The sequence below is a fragment of the Ambystoma mexicanum genome, chromosome 3p, assembly GCF_040938575.1.
Source record: "Ambystoma mexicanum isolate Mex_15411 chromosome 3p, UKY_AmexF1_1, whole genome shotgun sequence".
Classification (NCBI taxonomy): Eukaryota; Metazoa; Chordata; class Amphibia; order Caudata; family Ambystomatidae; genus Ambystoma; species Ambystoma mexicanum.
Window position 1 is genome coordinate 866,031,072 of NC_090925.1, and position 24,834 is coordinate 866,055,905.

The following is a 24,834-nucleotide window of genomic DNA, read 5'->3' on the forward strand; positions in this document are numbered from 1 at the left end:
AGGCTGATAGTGTGGTCTGGACTGGATCTATAGGTGAGTCAGGTACGTACCGACGATGTAAAATTAGAGTCATGATATTTGCGCCGGAGGCAGCAAGGTTTTCAAGCTTGACGTGCGGGCGAGGGGAGGGTCCGGGGTACCAGTAAGTGGCAAATTGTGCCTGCGCTGCTATCCAGTATCGCATCAGGTCAGGGGCCGTGAACCCGCCTCTGTCGTAGGGCAGAGTCATATCCCCCCACTTTTTCCGCACAGCACCGGAGTGCCATAGGAACTGCGCACACAGCCTGTGCAGATCAGTGAAGTATTTCCTGCCAGGCCATATGGGAACATTTGTGAATGTGTACAATAATTTGGGAAGCAGTATCATCTTGACCAGTGATAACCGCCCAGCAAGTGACAACGGGCGAGGGCGCCAGCGCGCAATCTTGGTTTCGGCTAACTCTGCCACTGCTAGGTAATTGCTAGTCAAGAGAGTCTCCTTGGTCAAAGACACCTGAACTCCCAGATATTTAATCCCGTTGGGGGACCAGCGGAGTGGGTATTCAGTGGCCGGCTGGAGCGTGGAGTGTGTGAGGGGGAACATTTCGGATTTGGTGTAATTGATAGTAAAGCCTGAGTATGTTCCGATACGAGTGATGTCCCGAAGGAGAGGGTCAAGGTGGAGATCTGGGCTCCTGACGAACAGCAGGATGTCGTCAGCGTAGAGTGAGATAATTTCGGGTGTACCCTGGAGGCGTATCCCTTTGCAAGAGTGACGCTCCCTGACATAGTCCGCCATGGGCTCGATGGCAAGGGCAAACAGGATCGGGGAAAACGGGCAGCCCTGTCGGGTGCCACGAGAGAGAGGAAACAAGGCAGATGTTTGGGAGTTGACGCGAACCCTGGCGACTGGGGATGTGTATAATAGTTTGATGTATGCGATCATCCCGGGTCCGACGCCCATGTTTTCCAGGACCAACCACATGTACTTCCAGGACACCATGTCGAAGGCCTTCTGGGCGTCCAAGGTGACCGCCACCGCACACACGTTTTGATTGATACGAGCCATGACGTTAAGGAGCCGTCTAATATTGTGCGATGTGGATCTACCAGGGACAAAGCCGGATTGGTCCTCATGTACCATGTATGACATAATAGGAATGAAACGATTGGCGAGCACCTTGGCGAAGATTTTCGTATCCAAGTTCATGAGTGACAGGGGCCGATACGAACCACAGTCATCGGCTGGTTTGCCAGGCTTGAGGAGGACCGTAATAACGGCTTCACGTAGAGACGAGGGAAGGCATCCCAGCCGGAGGGCCTCATTCCATACCTCAAGCAATTCGGGTCCCAGAATGGCCACATGCTCCTGAAAGAATTCAGCCGTAAGCCCGTCGGGGCCCGGTGCTTTCCCCTTCGGGAGACTAGATATGGCTTCCACCATCTCATCTAGTGTAATGGGGGAATCCAACTGTTCCCTCGTTGCCGGGGAGATGATAGTGGTGGGTATCTGGTCTAAAAGCTCGCGCATATGGGATTCGCTATGTTCAGGGGGTTGAGAGTATAGTTTGGAATAGAAGCTTGTGAAGACCTCCAGTATGTCCTGGTCGGCCCACTGAGTCGTTCCATGATTATCCTTAACACTGGTAATGTGGGCTTGGCCCCACTCCCCCCCCCTGGCCAGGGCAGCGAGTGTCTTGCCGGGTCTATCTCCCTCACCATATTTCCGTGCAGCCTGTGGACGACTGAAGTACTGCACTTCCCTGATTGCCTGTTCATTGAAGATCTTGAGTTCTTCACTGATCTGGGAGAGTATACCAGGGTCAACGGAGGCCGGGTGGGCCCGTTCCAGGTCTCGTAGCTTAGTTTCAGTGCGTGATAGGGTGGTTCTTATGGATTTGAGTACCCCCGCCTCCCTAGAGATAGACGCCCCCCTAATGAAGACTTTGAAGGCGTCCCAGCGGATCCCCCGGGTGGTGTCCTGTGGTGAGTTGTTGTCAAAGTAGGACTGGATATCTGCAAGTATGTCTGCTCTAAAGACTATGTCCTGTAGGGCAGCAGATTTAAAGCGCCATGTGTTAATAGTGGGGGCTGGCATGCCCATGTCAACAGACAACAGGATCGGTGAGTGATCAGATAGTGTGCGAGCGAGTATACATGTCTTGGAAACCCTGCCTAGCATAGGACCAGATAGTAGGAATAGATCGATCCTGGACGAACTGTCGTGGACCGATGAGTAGAAGGTGTATTCCCGTGTTAACGGATGTAGAGCTCTCCATGCGTCATGCATGTCAAGTGTCTTGCAGTGAGATAGGAGTCTGCGCGCTGCGCCCGACGGGGGCCTGGGCGCTATGCCAGTCCTGTCTAGGGAGGTGTCCAGAATAAAGTTCATATCCCCACCCCAGATGATTTGCACATCCGTGTATCCTAGCAGTATGGAGACCACCTGGTCAATAAATTCGGGGGAGTCGACGTTGGGGCCATAAGTATTTACAAGTAGGAAATCTCTATTGGCAATGGCGCAGTACAGCACAGTGTATCTTCCACAAGGATCTATATAGCTCCTATGGAGGACAAATTTAAGAGACTTGTGGATCAATGTTAGGACTCCTCTGGCGCGTGTGGAATAAGAAGTAAAATATCTGTGGGGTCCCCAGGTAGGCGCAATGCTTCTGGCCAGTGGACCAGTGGAGTGTGTCTCTTGCAGGAGCAGTACCTTGCAGCCGTGTCTATTGGCATAAGCCATGATCCTGCGGCCCTTGGTGTAATTACTTAGGCCTCGGACATTCCATGACATTATCGTCACTGACATCTTAGCGCATCAGACAAGAATATCGCTAAACACAATACCCATGGAGGACAATCTCCCACTAGGTGACATTCGCGCCAGTGTCCCCTTCCGTGTGCCGCAAACTCTGTCTCCACAACCCCCGATCCCAGGGTGATTGTGATTGAGACGATTGCATGCATCTCTACGGTTTTAATGTACATCCCACGAAATTTGTTGAATTTCAAATAAAAGAGTGAGCATGCACAAATATAGGTGAGCCAGTGTGTAGCGCCCTGCCATTCCGCCACTGCCTTTTTCTAAAACATTTCCCGGGTAACAACCCATACCCCCCCCCCCCCACCCTCACTGCCCACCCCCAACTTGCAGTGCAACTCCCTTGCCCCCCAAAAAATGTGTCACCAACAGTACCGAATCTCCCCGAGGGGTGGAGTTCGGAGGGCGAAATCCAACAGGGATAAGGCCCATTCTGTGCCCAACAGGGGCACCGAAGCAGTGACAACCAATAAACCAAAACCGTTGCCATTGCAGCGAGGTGTGCTGTAGCCGTGTGGGCGGTTCTTAGACAAAGATGTAGGACAGCCTAGGCTGTCGTGAGTAGGTTCTGCGATGAGCGGATCTAAAGACAGGAGCCCATGTCCAGCAGAGCTTTGCGGGAGAGACCAGAATGAAGGAAGTTCTAGGGTTCGTAGACAACACGATGCTCCGAACCGCAGGGGGAGCATTGTCCGCCGTGGTTGGGTCTAGTCTCAGCCCGGTCAGGCGCTGGGGGAGCCTGATGCGATGGATCTGTAGTGTGTTGTTTCCATATGCACGTTCAAGGTGACGGATGTTCCGGATGGAGAAATAGTGTCCGGCCTGTGTTACCACTCCTCACCCCTCATCAACCGGGGCCCCCGTTGGGTTGGGGAGCGGTAGGTGCGTCTCAATGAATTTCACAGCCTCCTCTGGAACAGTGAAGAAATAAAGTTTCCCATCATGTGTGATTTTGAGGCGAGCCGGGAACAGGATGGCATACGGAACGTTTCGTTCTCTGAGCAGCTTTTTAACTCCGATGAACTGACGCCTCTCCTGCTGGACCGCTATTGAGAAGTCCGGGAAGATCCTTATAGTATGAGATTCGAGGCGCAGGTCACCTTTCTCTCGTGACAGCCGGAGGATGAGGTCTCTGTCCCGATAGTTGAGGATCCTGGCTATAATGGGCCTTGGGATGTCGCCAGGTTTGGGCCTCGGTGACAGAGCCCGATGAGCGCGCTCAACGGTAAAGTATGGGGACAGGACTGGGTTGCCCAGGAGGTCCTTTAGCAGGGATTCCACGGCGTCTTCCATGCGTCCCTTGAGGGCATTCTCAGGGACACCGACGATCCGCAGATTGTTTCTGCGAGAGCGCGATTCAAGGTCGTCGCACTTCGCTTTCACACTGCGCATGTCACGTGATAGGGACGCCACTGTGTCCTGTAGTGCATGTATTTCGTCCTCATTGGTGGATATACGATTTTCAGCGTCGCTGATTCTGGTCCCCGCTTGATCCATCCGCGTTTTTAGGGAGGCAACATTGGCATTGATGTCGTCTAATTTCTCGTGAAAAGACGCAAAGTTTTTGGCCATCGATTCCATGAGCGTAGTCAGGTCTGGGGGTGCGGGAGTGGGGTGATGGTCAACTTCCAGATCATCCTGAATGGGCGAGTCCTGTTCCGCCTCTCCCCTCGGGACAGCTTTAGCGAATCTGTCCATGGCACCCCCCCTTATGGTTCCCCTTGGCCTTGCCAGGCATTGTTGTTATAGGACCACGGAAAATGCAGACAGAGGGCCCGGCCACAGGGGGGAAGAGTGTGGTCCCAGGTCAGGGGTGCAGACTGTAGATGTTGGGATTACCCCAGCGGAGATGGGAGCAGGGCCCAGGAGGGGCACGGGTAGGCAGAGATCAACTGGTACGGTGGCGTAAGGTGGTTCCAGGGACTGTCAATGAGAAGGTGCTAAGACCACAGGGTCAGCCGTCTCAGTAGAAGGATCCGGGGGGTGGCGTCGCGGCACAGATGCGGGAGCGGGGTATGGCTCAGTAGTTATCCCGCCTGCCACCCCGCTGAAACACCAGAGTCACACAGGGGTTGGAGCCAGTGTCTACCAGGCTGCAGGGGCAAGAGGTGCGCGCCCCGGGCAGAACTCGCGCCGAGGGGTCCCTGTACCGCCCCCAGCAGGACGTGAGCAGGTGGCCGTTCCACGCCACCGGGGAGCGGAGCCAGTCGGGAGATGTTGGGCGACGGGGGGCGCTCAGCGATGGCTCCGGCAGCAACCCGCAAACGCGGCAGCTCGCCTGGACGAGGCCGCCTCCGCGCGCCACACAATACAGGGTCAGTTCGGGCCGCAGTCCGCCCGCCCCCCCAGGAAGGATGGACAGAGGAGTAGCGGGGGGAGGAAGGGGGGCAAACCGATCACCCCCTGGAGGGGACCAAGTTGGTGTGGGCAGCCAATCCTCACCTCGGGGGGAGCCGCTCCGCGCTCCTCAGGGGCCGCGACACCCTGCGGGGGACGGCGACGAAGGTCCACAGTCGGATGGGCAGGTGAAGCCGGGGCGCGCTCCCGCGACGGCCCCAGCCGCAGACCACGGGTTCGCCGCGGAGCCTCAAGGATCGCGGTCGGGCCGCAGTCCGCCCAACAGAGCGCCAGGAGGGGCAGGCGGGCCGAGAGGCGGGGGCGGGATCCGGGTTAGCGCCGCGGCTTCCGCGATGTAGAGGGCCGCTCCGGCAGAAGGCCCAGTCCGGGGCTCCCAGGGACGAAGAATAGCCGGAGTTCCCCTGGCGGCAGCACAGTGATGTAGGGTAGCGGCACTGTAAAAACAGGAACGAAACGCACGTTGTGGCCGCAGATGTAAGCAGATTTTCACCGATCCCACACGGAGCTCAGTGGCTAGGCAGCCATCTTGGGCTGCTCCACAGCGCCACCCCTCTCTCATAAGATGTAGGGTTTTTCTAAGGGTGTCTGCCCCCTGCCTTCCCTGTAAGAAGCCCACCTGATCAGTGTGGATAAACCCCAGCATATGGCCGTCCAGCCTCGTAGCAATGATCCTGGTGAATAACTTGGCGTCCACATTCAGGAGGCAAATTGGTCTATAGGACCGGCAGTCTGCCGGGTCCTTGCCTTACTTTGAGATTACCGTGATTAATTCTTTACCAAAGGATGGGGGAGCCCTCCCTGTCATCGTGATGTTGGAAAAAGTCCTGTTAGGAACCCCGCCAAGTGGCCCGCGAAGGCCTTGTAAAAGCCTGCATTGAACCCATCCTCCCCTGGGGCCCTACCCAGTTTCAACCCAGATATTGCCCTAAGCACCTCTTCTTCTGTTATTGGGGCATACAGGGCGAATGCCTCTGGGATTCCGAGGACAGGTAGAGTGACTCCATCGAGGTATGCCTCCAGTGCGTCCCCCTATGCCTCACCTTCCTTCCCGTAAAGTGACTCATAAAAGCTGGGGAAATTCTCGGCTATGCCTTCCGGGTCAGATCTTTCCCTACCATCCCCACTCACAATTCTTGCCACCCATCTATCCGCTCGCTGGCTTCGAAGTTTAGCTGCCAGCATTACGTCAGCCGTGTCGCCTTTTTCGTAGTATCTTTGGTGCAGATGTTGGAGGCCCGCTTTGATTTTGCCCAATTCCAATTCCTTCAATTCTTGTCTCTTCCCTCTCCTCCCTCTCCTCCTCTCCTTTCCCTTCAGACCTCTCAAGGTCAATTATCTCTGACCTCAATCTGTGAGCCAGGAGGGTCCTAACCCTCTTTTTGGATGCCCCTTCACTGATCAACCTACCCCTCGTTGTAGCCTTCGCCGCCTCCCACACGGTCTCCCGATTGACTTCTCCTGTATCATTCAGCTCAAAGTATTCTCTGATTGCTGTTATCATCTCCTCCTTAAAGACTGCGTCTCTGAGTAAAAAGTCATTACATTTCCATAGGGATTACCTGGGTTTGAGGCCTGATAAGCAAATGTCCGACCAGACCAAGTCTTGGTCGGACCAGCTAACCGGGCGGACCTCACAAGCGTCTACTCTGCTCATGTGCTGGTGCTCCGTGGGTAAGTAATCTATTCTCGTTCTAGTTCCATGGACTGCGTAATAGAAGGTATATTCTATCCTAATTGGGTGTAATTCCCTCCAGATGTCCACCAACCCATGCTCCCACATTGGATCACAAACCCCCCCATTGGGTCTGCCCCCTCTACTACCCGGCGGGGATGGTCCTCCCGCTATGGTCCAACTCCCAGTCTGCCCACATGTTGAAGTCCCCTCCCAGGAGCAGGAGCCCCTCCGATTTGGCCATCACTTCTCCCAGGGCTTCTTGATTGAATTCCATCTGGCAAACATTGGGGCAATATATAGCTGCTAGGGTGACTCTGGAGTTATTCTGTCCTCCCTTCCCCAGCTCACTACCTCTGTAAGTTTATGATTCCTGTGGAGAACAATACCTACTCCCCCTTTGTTTGTTGGGCCGGATGCCCAGAAGGTCTGACACACATGTGTTCCTGGGATGGCCCTCTCCTCCCCCTCATTGTTCTGGTTTCCTGCACAAAGAGGACGTCTACCCCCACATTCTTCATGTCCCTCTTCAGAAGGGAGTGCTTTGCTGGGGAGGTAAGTCCCTTCACGTTGAGGGAGCCCATCCTAAATGTCTCGACCCAGCCCCTCTTCTCATTGTTTGCCATTAGATCTTTGCCTTTTTCTCGTCTTCCACCCGGTCCTGCGGGAGCTACTCTGTCCCTTTTCGGATCTGGATCCCTGCTGAACCCGGGAAGCCCTGCCCTCAACTCCCCCCTTCCCCCCCCCTCAACCCCCCACCACCTCCTTGTTCATGACGCTTGCCAACGGGCAAGCCACCAGGGTGAGAGAATGTCCATCCACCACCGCTCCCCTAGTTAACTTCGTGTCCCACGCCGGGGATGCTTGGCTATTGGTTTTACACACCCTGACAAGATGACTATAATGCGCCTAGTCCTCTCCTTCGTTCATCGTCGGGGTATTTGGTTTCTTAAATTTGCTTCTGCCCTTTGTCTTCTTCTTTGTGGACCAGGGGCCCTCCGGTTCTCTCCTGGTTCCTGGCGCTGCTTGTATCCCCTCCTCATTTCCTTCAACCGGAGCCTCCTCCTTGAGCACATGCAGCACTTGTGAGGCCTCCTTGCCGCTAGTCACTCTGTAGTCTACACCGGCCCATTCAAAGGAGAGGGCGAATGGGAAGGACCACCTGTATCTAATGTCCTGACTGGTGAGCCACTGGGTAAGCGGATGGCACTCTCTTCTGCGAGTGAGGGTGGAAAGGTCCTGGTAGATCCTGATTGTATCCCCTTCGAAGAAGAAGCTCCCCAGCCTTTTTGCCTTTTCCAGAACCTCCATTTTTCTCTCTATAGCGGAGGAACCGCACCACGATCGTCATGGGGCCTCCACCACCTCGATGTGCTCTTTCTAGCTGAACCTCCTTGACCCCTTCTATCGCGAAGAGTTGGTTTATTAGACCTTGGACTTTCCTCACCACGTCCGTCGGTGTCTCGCCTCTTTGTTGTGTCACGCCCATAATGCGTAGATTGTTTCGGCGTTCCCTATTTTCGAGATCATCTTCAAGATTATGTCCTCTTCCCTCATTACTAGGTCTGTTAGCCTCGCCTCGTATTTCATGTCGAGCAGGTCTGTCTGGAGGTGGTGGTGTTCCATTCCCTCCATTTTATTTCTTTGAGGGCATCCACTCTCCCTCTGAGGTCAACTATTGAGGTCTGTATGTCCGTCCGGATTGCTTTGATCTCCTGGAGAATGTCCTTGAGATCTTCTTTTGTGAGTGCTGCCACCGGGGGGGGGGGGGGGCACCACCTCTGGGCATGATGACTCCGTGGGCCGTGCTCGGGGCTATGTGCGACCTACAGAAATGTTGGAGCGAGAGGATTGCCCTGGTGGGTGTAGTCTGCTCCAGGTTCTTGCTATCTGGGTGCACCTCAGTGTGGTGCCACTATCGGAGTTCGCTTAGGCTGATTCCAGTGTTCCCCTCTGCGGTCTCAGCCCCTCTTCATTCGACGGCAGCCCCCTTCCTGGTTGTAGGCCTTTGTGCTAGCTCAGCACTTTGTGGGGGCTCGAGCACTAGCCTCCGGGCCCTTCCCTTCCTGATGGGTAGCCTCTATTCGGTCCGGGAGGAGAGAAAGGCCACACCGTCCCTATCCTCAGGTCTGTGGTTCACCGTGAGTAGGCCCAGATGAAGTCAGACTGAGGTGAGGGGGGTTAAAGGGGGGGGGGCAGATCCTTAGCCTCTATATCCTCCCTGTCCTGGTCCCCACCCCCACCCCCCTGCGGTCTCCTCACTTTCACTTGGTCGCCGCCTCTGGCTCGGCTGGATGGGTGTCGGGGGCTGGCGAGTGTCTGTGTGTCCCCAGGGCCAACACTCCAGGCCCGGGCTCCTCCTCCGACAACACCTACTTGTGCGGGCTGCCGGTTGAGGTTTCCCGTTATGGGGGGGGGGGGGGGGGATCGGTGGAGGGCCACCTGGCAGAGTTTAGGTGCGGGCCGCTTGGGGACTCACGAGGTGCCCACCAATCTCCTCTCTGCTTCCCGTGTTACGTGGGGGCTCGTTCAGACAGTGTCCGCGTTGTGCCCGCCGCTCCGGATTGTATGCTCCGGGGCCTCCTCTCCCGCACCCCACTTCTGTGTCTGCTCTGCGGGTGCGATGGGTTCCTGCTGTGGTTCGGGCTCCCCGCAATCTTCTCGGGGACTGGCGGTGCCGCGGTGCAGGAAGCCTCCTGTCTCCTGAGCGTGCGCTGTGCTTGGATGCGGGTGTCCCTTGATGGCCTCCTTATGGGGCGCCGCACCGGGCCCGCGCGGGAATGGGCCCCTGGTCCTGCACACTTAGTGGGGTAGGCTGCTTGGGCGCAGGTCTCCCTCGGCTCTGTTCTAAACTCCCGGCTGGGGATTGGAAAGGCGCTCTAGGCCCAGGGGTGCTGGTGGAGCGTGAGCTTTACAGGTCCGTCATGCTCCGCGTCCCTTGGCGGTCTCACAATTAAAATGTTTAAAAATGTATTTCCCCTGCCCCCCCTCAGACACACTTTTCTTGAGGAGTCACTCGAGCAGTACAATTATAGAGCTGTTTGTATGTAGCATGCAGCATAGGAAAAAAGTAAAGAAGAAAGTCGTTCGATTTGATCCATTTGTCTAGTCGTTGATCAGTCCGATGTTGTCAACAGGTAGTGAATGTAGGGTACCCATACGTCTGGAGGACGCGCATGGAGGAGTAAAGTTCTGATGAAAGTTGTCTCCATGTCGTGACAATATGCAACGTCCTGGAGCCAGGGCCGCATGGTGGATGGGCGGCTTCTTCCCCCAGGCCATAGCCACCCTCCTGCCAGCACCAGCAGCAGCCCAGTAAGTCTCTTTACAGTAAGTCGTATATCTTTGTTGCATCCCAGCAGAGCTATAATTGGACACTGCCCTAGTTTTTCTCCAATGATTAATGAAATTGTGTCTAGTGCTTCTGTCCAGAACCGGCTCATTGTTGGGCACTCCCAGGCACGATGTAGAAAGCCCGCCGGGGCACTGTCACATCTCTCGCATGTGTCTGATATGGTTGAGCGTTCTGTGGGGGTCTGGCTGGTGTATGGTGTACTTGGTGGACAAAGTTAAGTGAATCAATTTGTATCTTGAGTTGAGGGAAACCTTTTTGAGTTTGCCACAGTATGTGCCCAATCCTCCTCTCCTATGGCGTCCCTGAGTGCCGCGTCCCACCTCTTTTCGGGGTTCTCAGCTTTCCTGCCGTGTTTGCCAATAGTACTTAGTAAATTCTAGATATCAATTTACCCTCGCCTTGTGTCTGGATCACCCCGTGCAGGAATTGCCATGTGGGCGGTTGTGTTGGGAATGATGGGAAGAGGAATTGTAGTGTATGTCGCAGTCAATATATGAACCCGTCTAGGGCTGAGCCTGCTCCTCGTTTCACGTGCCTGTTGGGTCGTGAGGAACGTGCCATCTACGAATAGATTTATCTTTAGCTTATTTGTCCACTGGAATATACCTGCTCAGCTTTGATCGGCATCCGCGCAATGAATCTTGCAGGGAAGAGGGGTGAGTATCGACTGGTGACGTTACTTTTGCTGGCAATCCTCCATATCTCGTACGTGATCAGAACTACATTTAGTGTGGTTAGCGGGACCTGGAGTTCACCTATTTGTATTTTGTTTATTTCTATAGCGTGCCTGGCCCAAAGGCATCTGGGCGCATATCTTAGGTTGCATATAGGCAGGTAAACCTAGTGACAACGACTTGAGTTAAGGAACGGTAATATACAAAAATGAGGAACAGTGAGGGTATATAACATAGATCCAACATATATACAGATTTCGAAAGGTTACAAAAAATTACAGAATTACAAAATGTTTACAGTCAAAGGCTGGTTCGAAGAAGGATTAGTGGTAGTGGTGGAATGGCTAGCGTGCTGGGTGGGGCCTGAAGGAGTTGGGGGGGGTATGGGTCTTGGGTGAGTAGCCAGGCTTTGGCCTTACTCTGGTGGAATGAAGGTTCGGCTCTGAGGGGGTTGGGGGTAATGAGTTCCGTAGCGAGGACAGGGAAGCTCGATCCACCTGATTTCTGAAGTTTGTATCTGGGTACGGTGTGACATGGGGCACTGGGCAGCTCTTAGAGGACGGTTAGATGTATGGTGGGTGAACCGACAAGCCAGGTAACTAGAAGCTTGGTTGGCAAGACATTTGTGCGTCAGTGGAAGTGTTTTAGTGAGATACTGAGAGCTAATGTAGGCTCTGTCTAAAGTCTGATATGTGCTGATTCCTAGGGATATTTAACGTAGCTGATAACATTGTTCTGAGTGACCTGAAGCTTGTTGAGGTTACGTTGACTAGTTCCTAGGTAAAGGGAATTGCACTAAGTCAATGTTCGACATAATCGGAGTTCTGGCAAGTGTGGTGCATTGGCCGTGGTAAGGAATGGACGGCAAGATGTAATGAGATTGCAATTGTAGGTGGCTGCTGAGATTACAGCATTGGTTTGTCTGGAGAGAGATGGTGTAGCTATGATCACTGCTCGAAGGAGATTGGGGGTTGTTAGAGCTTGTTCAATTAGGACATGTGAGCGGATAAAGTTGATGGCGTACCAATGTCCTAGGAACTGTGCCTCTGCGGCCCAGTAATAGCTTTCCAAGTCTGGTAGTGCCAATCCTCCCTTTGCTGCCGGTTGGGTGAGGATCGTGTGGGCGACTCTTGCTGGTTTGCCTGCCCATATTAAGTCTAGGGTCCGACTGTGTAAACGTCGGAAGAAACCTCCCGACAGTAGCATAGGTATGTTGACAAACCGGTATAAAAGTTTGGGCAATATAACCATTTTAACTATGGATACCCGGCCCATCAGCATAAGTGGGAGGTGTTGCCATCTTGCAATTTTTCCGTTTAGTGTTTCAGTAGCCTTCCTGTGGTTATCTCGAAAAAGTTCTTTGTGGTTTCTAGACACCATTACTTGCAGGTACCTGACGCCTGAGGATTCCCCTTGCGATTCAAAATCGTTGCTAAACTGTTTAGTTTCCACTGTCAGACCACCGATTTATTATGGTTAATTTTCAGCCCTGAAAGAGACCCAAACCTAAGGATCTCCCTCATCACCGTATTCAGATTTGTCGCTGGATTGCTGATGAAAAGTGCCACATCGTCAGCATATAATGATAGAATTAGTTTGTGGGGACCTAGAATTAGTTTATTGGGACCTAGGGAAAGCCCTCTTCCTATTTGCCCATCTCTCAGGCCAGCGGAAAGCGGTTCCATCGCGAGGGCAAATAATCGGGCTGATAGAGGGCAGCCTTGTCTAGTCCCTCAAAGTGTGTCGACTGTGTTTTCCCTAGTACAATTCTAGCCAAGGGGTTCTTGTAGAGGAGTGAAACCAGCTTCAGGAAGTGTGCTCCGAGACCCATTTTCCGAAGGACCGGCATTCGACGGAGTCGAGGCTTTTTCTGCATCTAAGAGGACCGCCACTGCTTTGGTCGAGGGGTCCAGGGCTTCAATGACGCCAAAGAAGCGTTGAATACTGAATGTGTTTCGCCCAGGTGTGAAACCTGCTTGGTCGGCTAGTACCAGCCCCGGCATCAGTGGAAGCTGGCTCTTGGTTAGGATCCTGGCGAAGATTTTATCTACATTTATCAACGAGACCGGTCTATACGAGGCACCCTCGTTGGGTGGCTTCCTGGTTATGTGAAGCAGAATGATGTTCGCTTTGCGTAGTGTAGGAGGCAGCATCCCTTTTTCTAGTGCCTCTTCGTACACTAGAGGGATCGGTGCTAGGGTCGGGGTGAATGTTTAGTAAAATTCTCTGGCTGGACTATCGGGTCCTGGTGATTTAGACCCTGGAAGTTCTTTGATTGTTGCTATTATTTCTTCCAGAGTGATTGGCTTATTAAGTGGTTCTCTCATGTCTCCCTCCACCCAGTACAATTCTGTTTCTTCCAAGTACTCTTGTAGGGCTGCGGGGTCCCTTCGGGATTTGGAACTATAGAGATCCTGATGGAAGGTGCAGAACACTTCGACAAGTTCCTCCTCGGTGTGAATGAACTCCCTGTGTGGGTCTCGGACACGTTCTACTTATGGGGGACGTCTGTCAGCAGCCTCGCCAGGAGTGAACCTGTTTTCTGGCCTTCGCCATACTGACAGACTTGGTGGGCTTGCAACAAGAACCAGACTTCAGTCAGCATTCACCCTGAATTTGTCTTGTTCCTCCCGCAGCTGGGCCAGTAATTGAATTCTCGGTTTTCGGTGTATGCTCTCTCGATTTCTTTCAATCGGGTCTCGCCCTCTGCAAGCTCCCTTCTAATAATTTTCAGGATCCAGTTTTCTTTGGCCATACAGATCCCGCGGACATAGCATTCTAGGGTCTCCCGTAGGGTCCCACTCGAAGAGACAGACTCTCGCTTAAGTGTGAGAAAGGCCTGTATCTCTGCAAGTAGCTCCTGGGCAAACGCCTGGTCTTGGAGTGCTCTCATTTTAAATCTCCAGGAGCACGCCCCCTCACTAGTTTCAGTTATACACTCCATGGTGAAAAACCTGTGTGTAGGCACGTTATAAATGCCATTATCATATCAGGGTGCCTGGGGAGTGGTCGGAAAGCGTTCTCTGAAGAATATGACTTCCACCCCATTGGAATTGTACCCCCCACCCCCACCCCATGTCCCCCTGGGATACCAGTAGATAGTCCAGCCTGGAGCTGGTGGCGTGAACCCAGGAGCGATACGTGAAGTCTCAGGTTTTTATATGGCTCAGTCTCCATGCATTGATCTGGTTGTAGGCTGTACAGATTCTTTGTATTTGAAGGCTCGCTTTAGTGATCCCGCTCATGTTAGAGCTGTCCCATATAGGGCCTAGTGTGGTGTTCAGGTCACCTCCCTAAAAGATCCTGGCTGTGTTAAACTCTGCTAGGTGTGTTCTCACCCTGTGAAATGCGTTGGTGTTGTCTGTGTTTGGTCCGTATGAGTTTACCAGGACGACTACTTTGCCTGCGAGGACCCTCTGCACCAGTAATGCACTCCCCGCATCGTCCCTGGCCACTGATAGCAGTCGGAATTTCACTCTTTTGTTTATTAGGATTGCCACTCCCCTGGCATGGGTTCCATGTAATAATGTCGCCACAAAAATATCGCCGAAAAATTGTCTTTTTTTCTTTCCCCTATCGCCACATATATGGTCACACAAATAATATCGCCACGACATTTTCCTGGCGATATTATTTACGGCGAACATATATGTTGCGATATTAATACCTGATACCCTGGCATAGGACGAAGAGGAGTAGTAATATCTTTGGCAGCCCCAGCTTGCAGCCCATCTACCTTCAGAGGAAGGGGTGAGGTGGATTTCTTGTATTAGTGTAATGTCCATGTTGTGTCTTTTAAGATATTGGGATATCCTCTGAGTTTTAATTGGGTTTTTTCCCCCATCCTAATATTGCACGTTGCTACTTTGAATCCTTCAACCCTTGGTATATTTGCACATTATGTTATTGGACTCTCTAACTATGTTGTACCTGTACGTATGGCCCCTGCTCGACCCATGGTGTCCAGCTGTGGGGGTTGCTGACGAGTACCAGACACCGAACTAGTGTAACTACCCACAGGATTCCTGTTACCCACTCGATGCATTCCACCCCTAATTACTTGTACTAGAATGACTCTCGGTTTCCCACACCCACGTGCAACCCCCCAACTCGCCCGTTGACTCTTCCCTCCCTTTTAACTTGAAACCATGCTGAGCTCGAGGCGCTAGTGCCCAGCCAGGTCTGTTAGCTCCTTTCCAGAATTGGCTATGAGTGCATCTAGATGTGTTAACTCAAGTGTTTAAAGTGTAGTTGGTGTATGTAGAGCGTGCTGTTTTGCCACCCCATATTTAGGTGTTCTTTTGTGTTCATGACACAGGGTGCGTGATATTGTCACTTAATTTGTCACATACCAGATGGCCTCAGATTGGGTCTCTTCTGCCTCGGTCTTCTCTCTCCGGCCTTGGGTTGTTTCCAGGGGGTCGACATCCAATCTCGTCAAGGAAGATGCTCACTGCTTCAGGTGAATTGAATAACTGTCCTCTAGGCATGTTGGACACGTAGTTTTGTAGGGAAGACCATAGAGTACTGTTTTTGACAGTGTGAGGCTCTTTTTCACTCCTGCAAAAGATCTTCGTGATGCATGGACTACTGACGAAAAGTATGGGTATATTTGGATTTTGTCCATCATATTGTAGCTCTTCTTTTTCTCTGGCTAGTCGCAGTATTGTGTTGCGGTCTCTATAGTTAAGCAGCCGTGCTATGATGGGGCGCTGCTGGAGCTGCACAGTTGGGAGGCACCCGGTGAGCTCTTTCTACCATGAAGAGGTGGGACAGTGAGCATTCTCTGAACAGATCTTTGCACATGGCCTGGACCATTTTTTCCATCTTCAGAGGATTTTTTCTCTCACACGTCCAAGCAGATATTATTAAGGTGGGTTCTCCCCTCGAAGTCCTCATTTTTGGCTGTTCCTGTTTTAACTTGGACTTCCAGTGCGGACACTCTGGCCGCCAATGCAGTGCTTCCATCTTCCAGTCCTGACACTCTCTGTTCAACTGTGTCCAGTCGGTCACCATGCTTATCTAGCCGATGCTGTAGTTGGTCTACTTTTGAGGATAGAGATTCTAGTTTAGAGTGGAGACTCCCAGTGCCTGCTTTATATTCTAGCAGAATCTCTCGGATATCAATGTCTGGGGCCAAATCCGTGTTTCAGGGGGTTCTGACTGAGTTAGTGGCCCTGGGGCTTGATGGCGGCTCCGCCCTCGAAGTTTCCTTTGTGATTTGTCTGATTTCCCCATATTCGGGGACTCAGTCAGAGTGGTCCGATCAGGATGCGTCACGGTAGTTCGGATAGTGGTGCTGTGTTTGGGAGATGTCGGTTTTTTTCGGGTCCAGGTGACTCACTGACTACAAGGTTATGGTTGCTGGTGGTGGCCTGTTTGTCTCACCAGGTGCCTGGTACGACTGGCTTGTCCTGGGTTGTTGACCTGTGACCTCTGCGGTGCGGTGTGTGCCCGACTGCCCCCTTGTATGCAGGAGTCGGTGCGTTGCCCCACGATCGGTTGTTCTTACTGTACGTGTCCCTTCCCTTGTCGCCTTGAACATACTTCGGGTTTCTGGCTCACACTTGGTGTTTCTCGACTATGAACTAGTTTGTTATTGGTGTGCTATTCATAAGGCAGCTAGGTGGTGTGTAACCCGGATCTTTTACGTTGAACTGCGATTTCTAAAGGTGTCGGAGTGGTGCACATTTCACTCACTGTCACAGTGATGTTGGTGGGCTCGGTCAGTGATCTAGCCTGCCCTCGGTCTTTCCTTAGTGGGGTGCAGACAGAGCTGGGCCTTTCCTGAACTTGTGCGCAGTCCGTTTGGACGTTGTTTAAGGTAGCTGCTGCTGGCGACTTGACGGTTCTGGAGGTGCCTTGTTACGCTGACAATTGAGGGGGTGGGTTATTGGGCCTTGTCCCGGTGCCAAGCTCAGTGGCAACACCTCTGTTCTGGGTGTTTTCGGCACAACAGGAGAACTTCTGGGGGTAGGTAATGGCCTGGGTCTCGTCGCTTTGTTGCTCCGCTGGTCCGTGGTTAGGTTTCCGTTTATGCCAGTGTGTGGTCATAGTTATATGTGCCCACTCCAAACGCCTTCGCCAGCGGCCTTGTGGCCAAATGATCCGGTATTTTCACGGTCTAGCGCGATTACCACCACACCACCTCGTGTGGAGTCGTTAATCTTGTGGCTGCTGTACTTGGTAGAGGGGTTGTGGTGGCGTTATGGGGTAATTTACGGGCACCCAGTTGTTATCCTCAGCAGCTCCTCTGAAGTTGATACTGTGCTGGGTACAAATGGGGCGGGCTCCAGACTGCCTCCGGCCCTAGGTTCAAAACCGGGTGAGGCCTGAGCCTTCTGGATGTGCCACGTGTCCACTATCATGATGGGCTGTCTGCTGAGGGACCAGGAGCTGGTGTGCTCTGAAATGGCTGTGTAGGTCTGGATTCATGCAGGTGTCGGGACCTGCCCAGGCTCACGCTGGAGGATGCTGCTGTTAGAGAGTTCCCCCCTCCCCCCCTCCATCGAACCCTCCCAGGCATGGGGGTGGTGGGCTGTGCCTCTTTCTAGTCTTTGTGCTGCTTCAATGCTAGGCAATCAGTGCTACGCCAGGTTGTTGGGCCTGCTATTGGGTTGCTGCCGGTAATCACTGCCTCCTAATTGTGTTGCCACTGTTGGCTCAGCGTGTATAGTGATTCACTCGCCCGGTGTTGCGTGTCAAGCCTTGTAGAGCGATTACACCACTGACCCCTTTCTCTGTCCTGGCGTTGGCTGAGCAGGTCGGCCTGGGTATCTCGGATGTTGCCTGGGTGGGTGAAGGGAGCCGGGAGACCCGTGGAGCTTGCTGTCCAACTCCACATTACTCAACAGGCAGGCTTTTCCAGAGGTGGGGCTTCTCGCACTGCTATTATGGCACACAGCAGGCCCCCTTCGGGTGTCGTTGCTGTTGGGTGTCCCACGTGGTGATGGGGCACGCAGCCTCTGCCTTTTCCGCCGCTCGATGGGCTCAGGCCGTCCTGGCTCATTGGCTGTGGAGACCCAGGTGCCACCGCCTTCTTCAGGGTGTACGTACAAATCTCCCAGTCGCTGCTGCCGTTCTCCCGCCCAAAGCTGATCTCCTCGCTCTCGGTGTTAGGGGGTTCTGAGAGTTCCCCCTGGCTTGTTCTGGGTTAGAAGTGTTGCGGGGGCCTTCCAATGTTGCTGGCATGACTCTTTTGCCACCATTTGTCGTTTTTGTCAGTATATTCAGTAGCTCTACTTGGAGCTCACAGAGGAGCCGCCATTACGGTTGGGCTCTCTAGCGCCCTCCTCGTGGTTGGTAAACAATTAACAGAAGACCCAGATGATCTAATCATCGCCTTCCTAAGCAATTTTAGAAATGTAGAACTACACTTGACTGTACTGTGGACCGTTGTGCTCTTTTAATAGCTCAAGTGCAGATAGTGGCAGCATTCTTTAGATCTAAAATTGAAAATCCAAGCCAAAATATGAAGATATTCAGAAAATTGCTAAGGTGCTTTATAAGGACTCGATTGAGCCTTGTGTTCGTTGCTGTTGTGCCTCCCAGGTCGAGTAGTTCAGGATTCTGTGTCCAGAACGTTAAAGAGCAGAAGGAAAAAAGAAAACCTCATAATTGCAGGATAATACTCTTTGATGGATGTTTTAGCAAATCTGTTTGGACTTGCTGTTAATCTGCCTCATTAATACTTCAGACTCTCTTGTCTGCTAGAGTTTAAATGGCCTTTTGTTGACCAAGTACCCGCTATAAGTATGTCGTTCGATGTTGCTGCCTGTCTCCCTAAAACAAGCGTTTGTTCTCAAAAGCATTCCAAACTATCCAGAGAACATAAGTTACTGGGCTCTATTGACAGGTCTGGTATGTGCTCCATTCCTGACGGGTCTGTTATATGCTCCACTCCCCGTACCCACAATACCTGTATGCTCAACAGGGATCCAGCCACTTGCTCATTCACTATGCAGTCTGTTGTCCTATGTTTTGACTGTACTGGTCCTGTTCCCAATGTTGCTGCTTCAGGTCCCCTTTTAAACTTTGGAGATATTGGGGCGCAGTGATGTGCTCAAACAATAGTGGCACTTTGTCATGGGAATCAAACTGTTTGATCCTGGCCTTTTGAGTTGTACAATGTTGCCCCTCCCAAACCATTGGAATGTTAGGATAGGGTGGTGGAATTGCGTGGATGGATAGGGTGGTGAAATTTAAACTGGCTTCTCTGCTTGATTGGAACATGTTTGTGTGGATCCTCATTGTTCATCTTCTTTCTATTAACCTGGGGGATGACTGCTAGCAACTAGTTATTGTTGAGGAATAGCAACTGAGATGGCCATGGGGAACGAGCATTATCCTGCAATCTCATCAACAAACCAGAGAGTTGTAAAGCGTTCACATCAACCTCTGGCCTGGTTGGCCCAGGCAGAGTCCCCACAGTTTGGGGACCTGCTCCACCAATTATTGAATCACAGTCTGGGAAATCGACTGTAAGGAAAGGCTGTGGTTTTTGTACTTGCATTTTCATTCTATGTAACCAGCATGGCAAGTTAGGCGGTCATAACTCTGAGCTCTTCCTTACGTACGGTGTTAACTTCATCGGGTGTCTGAAGGCCTACATGTATGAGCTGGTAATTTTGAACTGCCGTTGCTGCTTAGTCACTAGATCTTGGCACATCAGGTACATCACATGGTGCAGTGCCACTGTCTGCGAGTTAGGTAGGAAGGGAGCCTTCCCCCCCCCACTTGCCTTGTGAGCTGTCTGACTGTGGTGCTGTACTCCACCGACCTCCTACAGGTGGTTTATCCTGCCTAACGCTGTACATTGAGGGTGCTGCTTACTCCAATGTCTCCATCACCTTCTCTCTGTGTTTCATTTCCGGTTATGGACACTGTTGGCACAGGCCACTGGTGAAAACAAAATTAGTGGTCGGGAGCAGGAGGCTTACTTGCTAGTGACATATTTGCAGTGGGTATAGATTGAAAAAATGGCTGCCTTTTTGCCAGTTCCTTTGGGTTGGATATACTGTTATTTTTCCTAATGCTGCCCTGGCCTCCTCCCAAAGACTCTGCAGTTCTCTCTTGACTGCTGTCTCCAAATGGCACACCGGCTTCTTTTACTGGACCCACAGTGTTCACTTCATAAACATCAACTGCAGTTGGCAAAATGTCATCTCACCCTTTGTCTCTCACAACAGGGGTATGAAGAGGTCTCTACAAAAAAATCCTATATTCTAAGCATGTAAGTCTTTGGGGCCTTCTAGTACCCATTGTTTTGCTTTTAAAATTATGCAGTTAATTTACCTTCCTTTGCACTTGTCTACCCACTACAATAGAACCAGCAATCACACTTTTGACCAAGGCTACAGATACGTTTTTTTTTTTTTTTTACTCCATTCATTTTGAAGCTGCATGGTTGGATTGCCACAAGGCCAATATGTCTGTTTTTGCTGTTCTACTTTTTTGATTCCCATGTTCCCACCCCCACTCCTGGCCCCCGACCCCCCATATCTTGTCTTGTGGCACCTGGAAACACTCGTGTATAGGCTCCATACAATTTTTCCAATAAATAAGGGTGCAGAAGAAGGACTCTGACACAAATGTGGCATGTTTGGGGCTGAAGACTTTTAGCAAGAGACAACTGTAAGAGAGAACCTATCTTTCTCTACTCATAAGAGGGGTTTCCCTGCCTCAACTAAAGATCTAAGGTGACTGTCCTGTGTGAAGAAAACCTTACTAGAAACTAAAGAATAAAGCAGTACTGTTCTGGTTCCAGGAGAATGTCTCCCTTTTCCTGACGTTCAGTCTCAAGACAGCCTGTGGGAATGACTGCCTTCCCCATGTCGCAATGTTCCAAACAATATTTACTTTGTAGGCCTGTAGAATGCCCCCCCCCCCTCACCCCTCTCCTGGCATTCAGTCTCAAATAGCCTGTGGGGATGACTCCCTTTTCCCAGGCTTGTTGGACCTTGCCATGTCTACTGCTTCTTTTGATTTGGCCCACTAGGTTCACTTCCCTGCGAAGTACTGCCACAAGGAAGTTGACTCGTATCACTCGCTTGGTTTGACTCTGCTGGGCAAAGGAGTTCCATTGTCCTATTGACGCTGGGAGCGGACTGCTCTCGGCTCTATCCTGGCTTTCTTCAACTCTCCTTCGGGCTTCACTGCCTCTCGTCCTGGTTGGCTGTGTCTCTTCCCTAGGCAGTGGCGTCGGCGAAACCACACCTCCCCGGAAGTCTATACTGCTACAGTTCCTTCTTGACATTGCTCTTCATTGTTCCGGTGTCTCACCTCGTCCCAGTACATGGATTACCTATGTTCCTGATTTTCTTCTTCGTCTCGGCACTTTCCAGAACCTTGAGGTAGTCTGCCTTTATAGCAGTACATGGGTCTGCTGTCTACAAAGAGATTACTAGAAGAGGGAGAGAGATTACTAGAAGAGTAAGAGGTTAGAATAGGGCTGTATGATGTGGACCAAAAGTCATATCTCAATATTTCTGGGCTGAATATCGATATGCAATATATATCTCGATATTAAATGCTCAGTTTTAAGCCGCCAACTACATGTGAGATGTCACAAACCCATGTACTTATAAGACATTGATCAAAAAGTGCAAATACAGGGTTCCTCTTCGAGAATACAAACGGCTGTGTAAATATGAATATGTAAATAAATTGTGGTATATGTAATGTATGTATATCTTAATCTTGACGCTATTGTCTCCTCCTATATCGAGTTTGAACATATATCTATACATCTCCAAACCTCGATATGTCGCCCAGCCCTAGGTTGGAGTATGTGATGGTTTGGTGTTGTCATAAAGGCTGAAACCTAGCTGGTCGTCATTTTTCTCATTTCCTCCCCCATGTGATCCTCCCGCATTATACCACCCCCAGGGAGACTATCTGGTAGCGGCCTCACCTCCTTGGTCTCATGGGAATGGACTCTCCATGAGGGAGAAGTGACAACCTCCAATGACTCATCGCAATAGTTATTATTGGTGCAATGGACCAATCGGTAAGAAAGAGAATCTGCGTTGCCCTCTCTAGACCCTTGGCACAGAAATAGGCTGTGGAGGTTTTATTTTAAAAAAAACCTAACCACCTGATTGAGAGGGTGGGAAAGAGAGATGCACCAACACCCCTAGATGCATGCTACACTATATCACTCATTTCTCCCCCCCCCCCCTTTCACGCTCTCCTTTTTCTTTCCTGACAAGCTCCAGAAATCCTCTGTCTGTGGACATAATTCCTGTCAAAAAACATATTTGAGTTTCCTTGGCATTGCTGCTCCTTCCTTAACTTTCTTCCACTGCCGTCTACTCTCATCCTCTGCCGAGTTTGGTAAAAAGCATAATTTAAGGAAAAACCTTAATGGAGGATGTGAGCATCTTTTACACGTTGCTAAAAGGGGGGTGGTTCTTATGTCATTGGCTCAGGGAGTTGGTCAATACTGGTTTCCAGGAAAGTGGTGACTTGCTAACATCAAGTAGGTATATTGGGGCAATTGCCACACTCAATGATTTCTTCCTAGATCTTATGGCCAGGCTAGTCTCACCCCTGACACAGACAGACAGACAGACACCTTTAAACTCCCAGTTTGACAGATCGCTCCCTGTCCCTTCACATGGTTCTTTGTGTTGGCTGAAGGTCCCTGCAGTAATCACTGTCCTTTTTAATGCCAGCTTTCTTCCCGGCAAGTTCTTTCAGTGACCTAACCTTTCTCTCCATCTTTTGCAGGTTGGCGATCTCATTCGTGTCACGAAGATGAACATCAACGGGCAGTGGGAGGGCGAGAGCAATGGTCGCACTGGCCACTTTCCCTTCACACATGTCAAGATTGTTGACCCTCAAAATCCAGATGAGAACAGCTGAGGCCTGACCACATCGGATGCCACAGGGAGACAACCTTGGACAAGCCTTCATTAGACCCGAAATGGTAGAGTTCATGGTAGCAAAGTACTCATAACGTCACAAGTGCAGAGCGATGAGATGACTGATGTAGTCACTCTTCCCCACAACATGCTTTTACCTCCATTGGCCATTTTCAATTCTTCTTGTGCACTACAGGCCTCGCTTCAGACATATGGGCCACAGTAGAAACTGACTCGGATGGGTAGTCTGTCCCCATCAAGTTGCCTTGGCCCTGATCCTGCACACCCTTCTGTCACCATAGGTCAGCAGCCCCTGTGCATCCACACACTTTGCGAAGATGATGGAAAGTGACCTGACACAATGATGTCGGAAATCGGATGCTAACTTGCACCTGCAGCAGGACCAGAGCCCTTCCTTTGGGTGAGATTACATAGGGCTGTGAAATCCTCAATGGAGTTTTACTTTCTCAGAATTGGTAGAGAATGCGATCAAACAGTTGTTGGTTGGGAATTACAAAGGACGTGCATCTCCAAGTGAAAGCAATATTGGACATTGCTAAGTTGGCAACCCAGGCCCGGTCTCCGGTTGTGATGAAGTTATATGATTAGCCGTATAGGTTTCTCTGTAGACTTTTTATGATTTGGGGGAGGGAGGGGAGTGGGCAGGGGGGGGGGGTGATGTGAGGGGTTGACATCGGGTGACTTCTGTGCAGTTAAGGGTCCGGACATTCGCAGTGTGACTAACAATGAGGCTACTTGTGTGTAATTTTTTTCTTTTTTCTCTAACACTAAGGTTTTGCCATCATGTCCTTTCTATCCGTAGCAACCCATCATCCCACCCCCTCATATGGGGGCTAAGAACTCATGCTCATTTATGATACGGGTCATGCAGAAAAAAATAGCTGTTTTACTCTTAATTATCTGTGTGTAACCATTTCTGGCCATCTTCAACCCACATCTATGGTTAACATGATGTGGCGGTATGTAGCAGGATCTCCTGTATCTCAAACTGTTTGTTTTTTGGGGCTGTGTCTAGCCTTCCACCCCTTGTCACAATTTTACATGCCAGCCATGCACACTTTGGTCAGTGGTAATTTAGCATAAGAACTGCATACAAACTGCAGCATGCCTGTATTTCTCCTAAATTATGAAGCACACCTGCAACCTGTCTTCAGCTTGTTCTCTTTTTTTTTTTAAGGCAATTTAAAAACACACCCTTTTATTTATTGTCCTGTCCAGACCTTTAAAGGGCTTGCTAAAGGTCTTAAAGTCCCTATGTTTAATATCTTGAAGCCTCTTGCTGAATGTGAGCAGGAATCCCTCCATGGTTCATTCTTCATTCTTTAAGCATGCCATCATGATTACATTTTCAAAATGGACAACCAGATCATTTTGTGACGCCTGTGTAATTTGTTTTTGGTGGGTGGAGTAAAGGAATGGGTTTGATTTACTTGCTGACCTTTTCAAATGTTTGATCACTGTTTTCAGTACATTTAATCACGCTTTGAATTGGATGTTGCGTACCTCTCTCTGCCACTTATGGGGCCCATTCCCGTTAGTTCCTTTTTTCGCTTTCTTCTGCCCTTGCTGATCATTATGCTATCTTCTGGTGCTTGTTGCTGGCTGCCAAGATTCTCCCACCACCCCCCCTTTTTACAGGTGCTTTTTTTTAGATTTGTGTCCATTCCACTGTTTTCTCAAACCAGTGTTCTGATTATACTGGCTTACTTGGCTGTTTTTAACTATGATGCCAGCTTGGTTACAGTGTCGCTAAAAACTCTAGTTTGGCTGTTCATTGGCCTCCTGGGTTTTAGGCCTCCTGGCCCCCTTCTACTTAAGAGCTGTCCAGCCCCCTCGCCGGCCTCCAAATAAACAGATTGTGTGGGTGGTGTTGAGTTGCTTGGGATTTTGGCCATTGAAGGACAGACATTGAAAATGGAACAGGTCTTCCTTTTAGGAGCCACATCAATTGTTTGCTATACGGTGGATATTGGAGCTCTTGCCTATCTGTTTCTTGTGGTGCTGGGATCAAACAGGCGAGATGCAAGAAGAGTAATTGGCAATGAAGATTAAAAGGCAGCTGTGTTTGGCTGATGTAAAGTAAATTT

The 24,834-nt window shown here is 50.9% G+C and overlaps 1 protein-coding gene across 1 annotated transcript in view; it reads left to right on the forward strand.

The window, feature by feature from the left end:
• The window catches only part of LOC138581022 (adapter molecule crk-like), a 63,756-nt gene extending 39,575 nt beyond the window's left edge, over positions 1-24,181 (forward strand). The window contains exon 3 of the mRNA XM_069652035.1: positions 22,593-24,181. Coding sequence (XP_069508136.1) covers positions 22,593-22,727 — 135 coding nt within the window. The 3' untranslated portion in view covers positions 22,728-24,181. The remainder of the gene's footprint in view (positions 1-22,592) is intronic.
• Positions 24,182-24,834: the final 653 nt, after the last annotated feature.